We start from the raw sequence: 9,050 nt of genomic DNA on the forward strand, positions 1-9,050 counted from the left end.
CGCTGGGGACAAAAGGTCCTTAACATACAAGGGTAGGCCCTTATGTTAGCAGCAGACCTGCCCACTCAGTAATGTTTATGATCTTTTGGAATACATTCCTGTTCCAGCATATGTGCTAATATATGTTCGTGAGCTTTCTGTCCTCGCTCCAGGCCATCTTGGCGACTGGTCTTGACTGGGGTCTTCTGGCACCTAAGACAGGAGGGTCGTAGCCCTGCAAAGAAGATGAAGAAGAAGCCACTGGAGATGATCAGCCCTAGGCTCCAACTTGTTATGAAAAGTAGAAAGTGTGCTGTGGGGTACAAGCAGGCCCTGAAAATGATCAGACATGGCAAAGTGAAACGGATCCTCCTTGCCAACAACTGCCCAGGCTTGAGGAAATCTGAAATAGAATACTGTACCGTGTGGGCCAAAAGTGGGGTCCATCACTACAGTGGCAATAAAATTGAATTGGGCACAACAGGTGGGAGATACTACAGAGGATGCACACTGGTTGCCGTTGATCCAGGTGATTCTAATGTCATGAGAAGCCTGCAGACTGGGGAAAGGTAAATCACGCAAACATTTTTCTTTACTAAAACTGGCCAGAGCTTGTTAAAAAAAAAAGTGTGCGTGAGTTGGTAGTGTGGCATAAATAAGTAAAGCTACAATAGGTATCATTAGGGTCGAAATATAGACATATTGGTGGCAACAAGCATACTGATGGAGCACACAGTTTCCGAAGCTAAACTGAATGGCTTAAAGTCCTTCTGGGCCACATATTAGCTTTGTGATCTTGGGCAAATGGCTGGGATATTTTGTGTTCCCATTTCTAACTCACTGATCTGTTACAAAGATTTAAATGTATAAATACATGTAATTGTTTAGAATGTCACCTGGCACATGGCACTTAATGATGTTAGCTCTTATTACCTTGCTGAGGACGGCATTATGTGAAGACAGAGCTGAGAATGCCAGAAGCAATAGCATTCCCATGTCAACCAGAGAATCTGCAACAACACTGAGAAATCCTCAGAGATAAACAGGGCTAAGGAAATGAACAAAAGGAAGGTACTGAAAAATGTTCACAAGAAAGCTTAGGTTGATAAGTCCTTCCACTGGGAAACATATAGGCATGTCTGGAGGTAATGGTTTCAGTCATGATGTTGTATGAGGTTAGTTTATAAGGGCAGCTGAACATTTACCATCAATTTGGGGGTATCTCTTGCTGAATAATTACAGCCTCCATCTGAGAGGGCTGTCCAAGTGCCCCCTACCCTTTTAGGGGAGTAGAGGTGTGCACCATTATCCAAGATGGGTTGTAGGTGAACCCATGGGTAGGCAGTTATATATCTTTATAAATCCTTCTCCTCCTCTTTGTTTTTTTGGCAATCAGTCAATCAAGCTTTAAAAAGATGGGCCCTCAAAGGCTACGTGGTGGGATTAAAGTCAGGGATAGTAGCAAAGAAGAGAAGCATTTGAAACAAGGTCAGTGCCCTTCAGGATTATTTTTTAGACTCTAAGCAAACAAAACACTGCTCAGAGCTAAAATAAACGTGTTTTCAAACGCGAGAAACTCTTCTTAAGCTTCCAACTTTGGCTCAGGTCATGTTCCTATGGTTTGTGAGTTCGAACCCCACTTTGGGCTATGTGTTGACAGCTCAGAGCCTGGAGCCTGCTTCAGATTCTGTGTCTCCCTCTCTCTCTGCCCCTCCCCAACTCATGCCCTCTCTCTCTCTCTCAAAAATAAACATAAAAATATTTTTTTTATACTGGGCATGGTAATAATAACATGTAACCCCAAATGTGTTTATAAGGAGTAAGTGAGTTAATACAGCGCCTGGCACATAGTGAGCACTCAGCCTGGTTAGCTTAATCTTTAGGTAGATTTCCCCTAGAAAGCCATCGGCCCTGGACTCTTATTTTTGGGGAGATTTTTAATTACTGATTCAATTTATTTACTGGTAATGGGCCTATTGAAATTTTCTATTTCTTTCTGTTTCAGTTTTGACAGTTTATCTGTTTCTAGGAATTTGCGCATTTCTTCCAGATTGCCCAATTTGTTGGCATATAATTGCTTATAATATTCTTTTATTATTGTTTGTATTTCTGCGATACTGGTTGTGATCTCTCCTCTTTCATTCATGATTTTAGTTTATTTGGGTCCTTTCCTTTTTCTTTTTGATTAATCTGGCTAGGGTTTTGCCAATTTTGTTAATTCTTTCAAAGAACCAGCTCCTGGTTTTATTGATCTGTTTTACTGTTGTTGTTTTTTTATTTCGATATCATTGATTTGTGCTCTAATCTTTATTCTTTCCCTTCTTCTGCTGGTTTTGGGCTCCATTTGATGGTCTTTTTCCAGCTCCTTTAGGTGTAATATTAAGTTATGTATTTAAGACCTTTCTTCCTTCTTTAGGAAGGCCTGGATTGCTATAGACTTTCCTCTTATGGCTGCCTTTGCTGCATCCCAGAGGTTTTGGACTGTCACGTTTTCATTTTCATTGACTTCCATGTTCTTTTTAATTTCCACTTTAATTTCTTGGTTATATCATTCACTCTTTAGTAGGATGTTCTTTAATCTCCAAGTATTCATGGTCTTTCCAATTTTTTTCTTGTGGTTGATTTCAAGTTTCATATGCATGGTACAATCTCCATCTTTCTGTACTTGTTAAGGGCTGATTTGTGATCCAGTATGTGATCTATTCTGGAGAATGTTCCATGTGCACTTGAGAAGAATGTGTATTCTGCTGCTTCAGGATGAGATGTTCTGAATATATCTGTTAAGTCCATCTGGTCCAATGTGTCATTCAAAGTTACTGTTTCCTTGTTGATTTTCTGCTTAGATGATCTGTTCATCGTTGTAAATGAAGAATTGAAGCCCCCTACTATTGTGGTACTGTTATCAATGAGTTTCTTTATGTTTGAAAGCTGTTAAATAACTAACTGGTGGTTATAAACTGAGAAACATTTCTTTGTTCAGGAATTCCTCTCTCCACCTTCCATAAATATTCTTGTTTATCAAAAGTAAAGTTTGAGGTAGAGTTTTGACAGATTCTAGTCTACTTATACCTATTTGAATTAATTCAAAATTCTACTGACTCCTCAGAGTTGATTCAAAACACCATGTCCTCTAGGAAGCCTCTCCAACTACTCCCAGTTATATAGTGAGTCTCAGCTGCTCAGTGCACATGTGGCCCAAACTTCATATGCTGTCAATTGGCTGACATCACATTTTTTATTTCTTTCTCCTGTTTCATCTGAATAAATCTTTTGTTCTGAAGTGTATTTCCAGATAATTGAAGACAGTATATATTCAGCATTTTCCAAAAGTATAATGAATGAATTTATTTCTTTTTTATAATAGAAGTCTGGCATACAAAGGGCAAACTGGGTGGTGACATTTAAAAATCATCATCAAAAAAGAGTTGAGTTAGGGGCACCTGGGGGTGGGGGGGCTCAGTCAGTTAAATGTCTGGCTCTTGGTTTGGGCTCAGGTCATGATCTCACAGTTTGTGGGTTTGAGCCCCCGTCAGACTCTGTGCTGACAGCAGAGATTTGCTCCTCTCTCTGTCCCTCCCCTGCTTGTGCTCTCTCTCTCTCTCTCTCTCTCTCTCTCAAAATAAATAAATAAACATGGAAAAAAAAAGAGTTGAGTTAGTTTGCTTGTGTTTAAGGTCTGGTTGCTCTTATTTTGCTCTATGACCATATGTGAGTTCTCTAAACTCTCCAAACCTTGATTTCTTCATCTGTAAGAGAATCATTGAGAACTAAATGGCATAAGCCACATGCCTGAACCAAATCGGGTTCTGGACAAATGTTGGTTTATAACCAGTGTCAGTGGATCTTCTCCTCTCGATCAATGAGACAACTTTGACTTCCATCCATCCCCTTGCATCCTGATCAATTGACAGCCCAAGTGAGTGATGACTTTCGGAGAGCTTTTTCTGTCAGTCCTGGCTTTTGGTTGAATTCCCAGGAACTTTTTATGGCCATTTTCAACTCTTAGCAGTTCTTAAGCTATATAATGATAAATATATCCTGACTGCTTAGTAAGAATGCAAATTCCAGGACCACAGCCTGGATGATCTTGATTCCTTAAAGCCAGGAGGGGCTCAGGATTCTGCATTTTCAGCATGCACTGAGTGATTGCAGGTGATTCCCATGCAAGTGCTGTAGGAAACACACTTTGAGAAATTTCTAGCGAGGTTTCTAGGTCCTAGAAATAAACTCCTCATCTGTGGATCCAAAAAAGCCTCTAAGCAAGGGTGCATGCACAGACTTTAGGGACTCCGTGAGCTCTCTGAAATTGAAGGCAAGTCACATGTATATACATTTCTTTGGGGAGATGTTTGACTTTAGCTTTCATTTTATATACTTTCATAAACCCTCCATCCCACTGTTCCCTCTAAACAAAAACAAAACAAAAAAACCTTAAGAGCTATATCTCCATGCTCCAGGCCATTTTCCACCCAGCCCTCAGAGTCTATCTATCTCTAATAGCCAACCGGACATGGACAGAGCTGTGTCAGCAATTAGTCTACCCGCCGCCCCCAACACCTACAGAGTGCTCCCACACCAAACTCTCATTGTTTCTTATGGCCAACAGGTGGGTCCTCCTCTCCAGGCACAGCTGCATGCCATGGGCAGGAGTGGAGCCTGCAGATGTGGCTTATGTGGCTTATCTTCAGCAGCTTACACCCTTGCTGAGCACAAGTCTTGGAGAAAGCCTGCTATGGCCTCCGTGTGGGTGCCCAGTGAAGGCAGGCTCTTGTCTGGGTTTAAAATTGTCTGCCGAGGTCCAATGTTAGGAGTTCTGTGTTTTGCAGGTTGCTCGTGGTGTATCTCCACAGGAATCCAAACTATCTATGCTGGGGAAGGTCTGAGCCTCTGTGACAACCTGGTTACTCTCTCTCTCTCTCTGGGAAACTTGGCCACACTGAAGCTCCCTCGGGCACTGAGCCTAACCCAAGGTAAGATTTCCCTTTCTCCTTACCTGGGAACACAGTCCAAACAAATCAGCTCCCTGGAAGATTGTGGAGAGCTTGCTCTCTGCTTGTACCCATAGTCCCTTTAATTCCATTTTCTCTGCTGTACGCCTGTGGGGTAAGACCTACCTGAACCAGTATTCATTTAAGTGCCTTGTCTCCTAAGCTCTTCTTTTATTAGAGAAACATCAAAGATCCTCTCTTCACTACCAGTACCATTAAAGCCTGATTCGCCTTTCATGGGAATCCTGTTTCCCCTCTAATGGCCATTGATATGTCCTGGGCTTTGGGACATCTACAAATGGCTCAGGTTATTTGCTGATGATGCATGTATGTGTTCTTCCTCTAAATATCTTCTGTCCCAATCTTTAGAGCTGATTACTTCTGGATTTCATTTTGTGAAATGTGGTGCTGGAGTGTGAGAGGGCACAGAGGAAGGCGGCAGGATGCTGGTGTGGCCAAGCAGCTTTACCTGATGTCTCTTGTGATCTCTGAACCACCCAAAGGCCGTGTTGGTCCTTTTTTTGTCCTTTCCTCCCATGACAAAGCTTTCCTGGAGAAGTCCAGCATTGATTCCTATGCTGCTGGTAAAAATGTCACCCTAGGTCTGGAGATGGTGAAGTGCCTTTTGTATTCACTTCCATGCCTTCCATGGCTCTGTTCTCCCGCCTGGTAGTTTATTCTGTATGAAGAGCTTAGCAGCACTGGGCTCTGGAAGAGAGCAGGCAAATATGGTGATATAAAATGCTAACAACAGCAGATGGCAGGAAAATTTCCTTTAAATTCAGATGAGCAGTTGCTTCTTCTGGTGGGCTTTTATTATTAAATTTATTTCCATCATTTGGCTAGATAGGTCTCTCCTTGTGCTCGCTTAACATGTGCTGAAATCATCTTGCTTTTAATATCGGAAACAAGGAGCTGTTCATTATACCAATTATAAATATATCCATATGGTCCCATGTGTAATCGTCAACTCAGTAACACAGATGTAGCCTTCATATTTGGAGGGAGTAAGCGTTCACCTTATCCTAGAGAAAATGGTAAGCTTCTGAGCTTTTAGGCGCCTACCAACCTTTTTCTTTAGGATAAAGTGAGCCTTTCTGGGAGCCAAAAATTATTGATCCTTTAATTGATTTCAAATACCTTATCTTTATCTTAGCCCCAGAGGTCCTGACTCTAATCTCTGTCTTACAACTGTTGAAACTTAGTGCTCTGATATTAAGCCATCTGTGCTCTCTCTGTGAATTTGTGATTTTTTTCATTTCCAATATCTATTAGGAGGAACCAAAGCTCATCAAGTTCTTTGGAAATTGAATTAAAGTGATTCTTTTACCGTTTGTCCTCCCTGCCAAAATAAAATTCTTTATCACTGTTATAGGCAACATCTCCCTTATCACCCATTGCCTTCCTGCTCCATAGTTATATTACCATCAATGTTGTTTAATTTCATATGTAGCCAAATTGGCATCAGCTTATATATATATTTTTACAATTTCCAGGTCAGGAATCCTAGAATTCCAAGGACAGAAAAGGAAATCCAGAGGTCATATAATTCAGTCCTCTAGTTTTCCAAAAAAATGTTCAAGTCATATGGAAGGAATTTATTTTCAAGCAACACATTCTCTGCAACGAGATGGCTACAGAAAGGCTAAGGGATACCAATGGGGCATTAAAATGAAATGCCTCCCGTTTTTTCACAGGATCTCTAGGTAGTAGCAAGGGACCTTCAGTGCCAGGGGAAGACCATCACAGGCAATTTTGTGAACCCAGTGATAAACCTCCTATTGAAGAGAGATGTGCAGTGAACCTGATTATTTCTCAAAGAACTGTCATTTTCCCAAGAGCTGGCATTTTCAACCTCTTGAAGAACACCAACCACTGTTATCACAGCTCTAACTTGAGCAATCAACCAGGGGTTTGAAACATTAAACTCGAATACGTAATTTTAAAGGGGATAATTTTAGCAAGATTCACCCTGAACTGAAACAGCTCCAGTCAGCCCTTCTCCAACAAGAGGGTCACTGCCTGCTTTTCTTGGCACTGACAATTCCCTCCCTAATTCTCCCCATCCTCTTTTCCAACCAGAGGAAATGAGGTCCCAGGCATGGATTTATGAGATCCCTGAGAAGAATACCCAGAAACTTTGAAAAAGAGGCAAATATAGTCTACTCAGGAGAACTCCCAAGAGGAAGAACTGACTCTCTCTTGTTGCACTGCTAAGCAAGCTGCACTTTCCAGGTTAAGAATGACACCAGTGGAAAAGGCGGTCTGAAACTTATCTCTGACCCTATCAGATATCACAAATGATACAAATTCTGTTTTGGAAACCCAACAAACCAGTTTAAATTAAATTCTTAACTGATGTTCTCATGGCTAATCACATAGCCCTTATTTCTTCTTAGCTAGCCAAGGGGAAATTTATGCTATAGCAAACACATTGTGTGTGTGTGTGTGTGTGTGTGTGTGTGTGCACCTAAATAGAAGCTTGTAATTAGTCTAGAAAAGAAAGCACCATTTAGATCTCAAGAAGAGACCATTTGGGATTTGGAACATGTTTTCATTGCCTGGATATGGTAATCTAAGTCCCTGTCTTCAGGGTCTCTTATAAGAAGTGATACCCATTTTTGTTTCTGTTTCTGGTAACTGCCTGTGTTGCAGTTGGCTGATGCCTCCTGTCCAGAGTTATAAATGCCACTGTGCGGCCATTGTCTTGTCAGATGTTAAGCTACTTGTTCTGCAACAAAAGTAACAGCACCAGCAGTAAACCCCAGGCCCACCATAGACTAGTTCCTGTGGTCTGTTCAACCTCCTGATCAGCAAAAGCTCGGCAATGGTGGCAATCTGAATATTTTAGATGAGTGTCCTGCAGCCTAACTTTATCTGTCCTTGGCCAAAAGGGGTAGCTGAGGAAGGAAAGCAGCTCTGACAGCCAGGAATTCACCTGGCTCTGTCAGTGGGGCAGTGGCATCACGAGGTGCTTCCTGTCAATTAGAGCTAGGCTTTGGTGTTCCCCCTTTTAATTATAGACCATTTCAAAGAACAGCAACGCCAGGCAAGGCCACTCAGAAAAGGCACAAACAAGATCATTCTGTAATCATGTCTGAACACAGACAAAAACATAGACATTTTCTCCACCAGAGAATGACCCTCATCCTGGATAATATAAACAAGGATTTGTCTTTACTAATCCCAGCTTCAAGCTCACTCCATCCTTATGGCCTTCTAGGTAAGAATCATAGTCACCCAACCCTAGAATTACCCCACTTCCTGACAGCATCCAAAGTAGAGCAAACCACATTTCCCTGTAAAATGAGCAACCTGCCCACCAGAAGCCCAAATTCCCTAGTCCCTTCTAACACCCTCTTACTGAGGTACCCTACCACTTCCCATCATGTGCGTTCTCTCCTGCTGCAAAAACTCAGTTCCCTGACCTTTGTTCAGCTGCAAATGTGTTCATGGCGGTCTTTGGATGAAGGGCTCCTCTTGTGCTATTTCACATCTCAGTAAACATCCTCACTCAAGCATTCTGCTAAAACAGATCATGGGTATCCCCATGGGTATCCCCATGATCTGTTTTAGCAGAATGCTTGGGGATCATGAAGTCATACCTGACATCTTCCTGTAACCCCATCCTGCATCGATCACAAATCCTGATCATTTTTACCTTGTAATAGCTCTCATAACCCTTTCCTTCTCTACATCTTCAAAGTAACCTCTGTTGTCCAGGTGACAAACATCTCTCCCCTCGCCTACTGCCCACCACGAGTCTCTAACCTAGTCTTCCTGCTGCTCCCTTCACTTTCTCCAATCTGTATCCCATACTGCAGCTGGAGTAATTTTTTCCAATTAGAAACCTTACAGAGCAAGTCTCATGTTGAAAGCACTGTAATGCTTCCTAAAGCCTCAGTTACTGACAATGACCATGAGGGCCATAAGAAGTCTGACCCATTCTTACCTCTTTAGCCTCATCTCATGTTATTCCCCACTTTTCTGATCTAGCCACATTGGCCTTCTCTCATTTCTTTGAACACCATATACTTCTGCTACCACAGGGGATTTGTATATACCATCTCTCTGGAAGTTCGC

General features: G+C 41.9%; 1 protein-coding gene across 1 annotated transcript; it reads left to right on the forward strand.

The window, feature by feature from the left end:
* The first annotated feature begins 225 nt into the window (after positions 1–225).
* LOC125148673 (60S ribosomal protein L30-like) lies at positions 226–552 on the forward strand. The gene has a single exon (XM_047826669.1). The coding sequence runs from the start codon at positions 226–228 to the stop codon at positions 550–552; it is 327 nt and encodes a 108-aa protein (XP_047682625.1).
* Positions 553–9,050: the final 8,498 nt, after the last annotated feature.

The sequence above is a fragment of the Prionailurus viverrinus genome, chromosome D3, assembly GCF_022837055.1.
Source record: "Prionailurus viverrinus isolate Anna chromosome D3, UM_Priviv_1.0, whole genome shotgun sequence".
Taxonomy (NCBI): domain Eukaryota; kingdom Metazoa; phylum Chordata; class Mammalia; order Carnivora; family Felidae; genus Prionailurus; species Prionailurus viverrinus.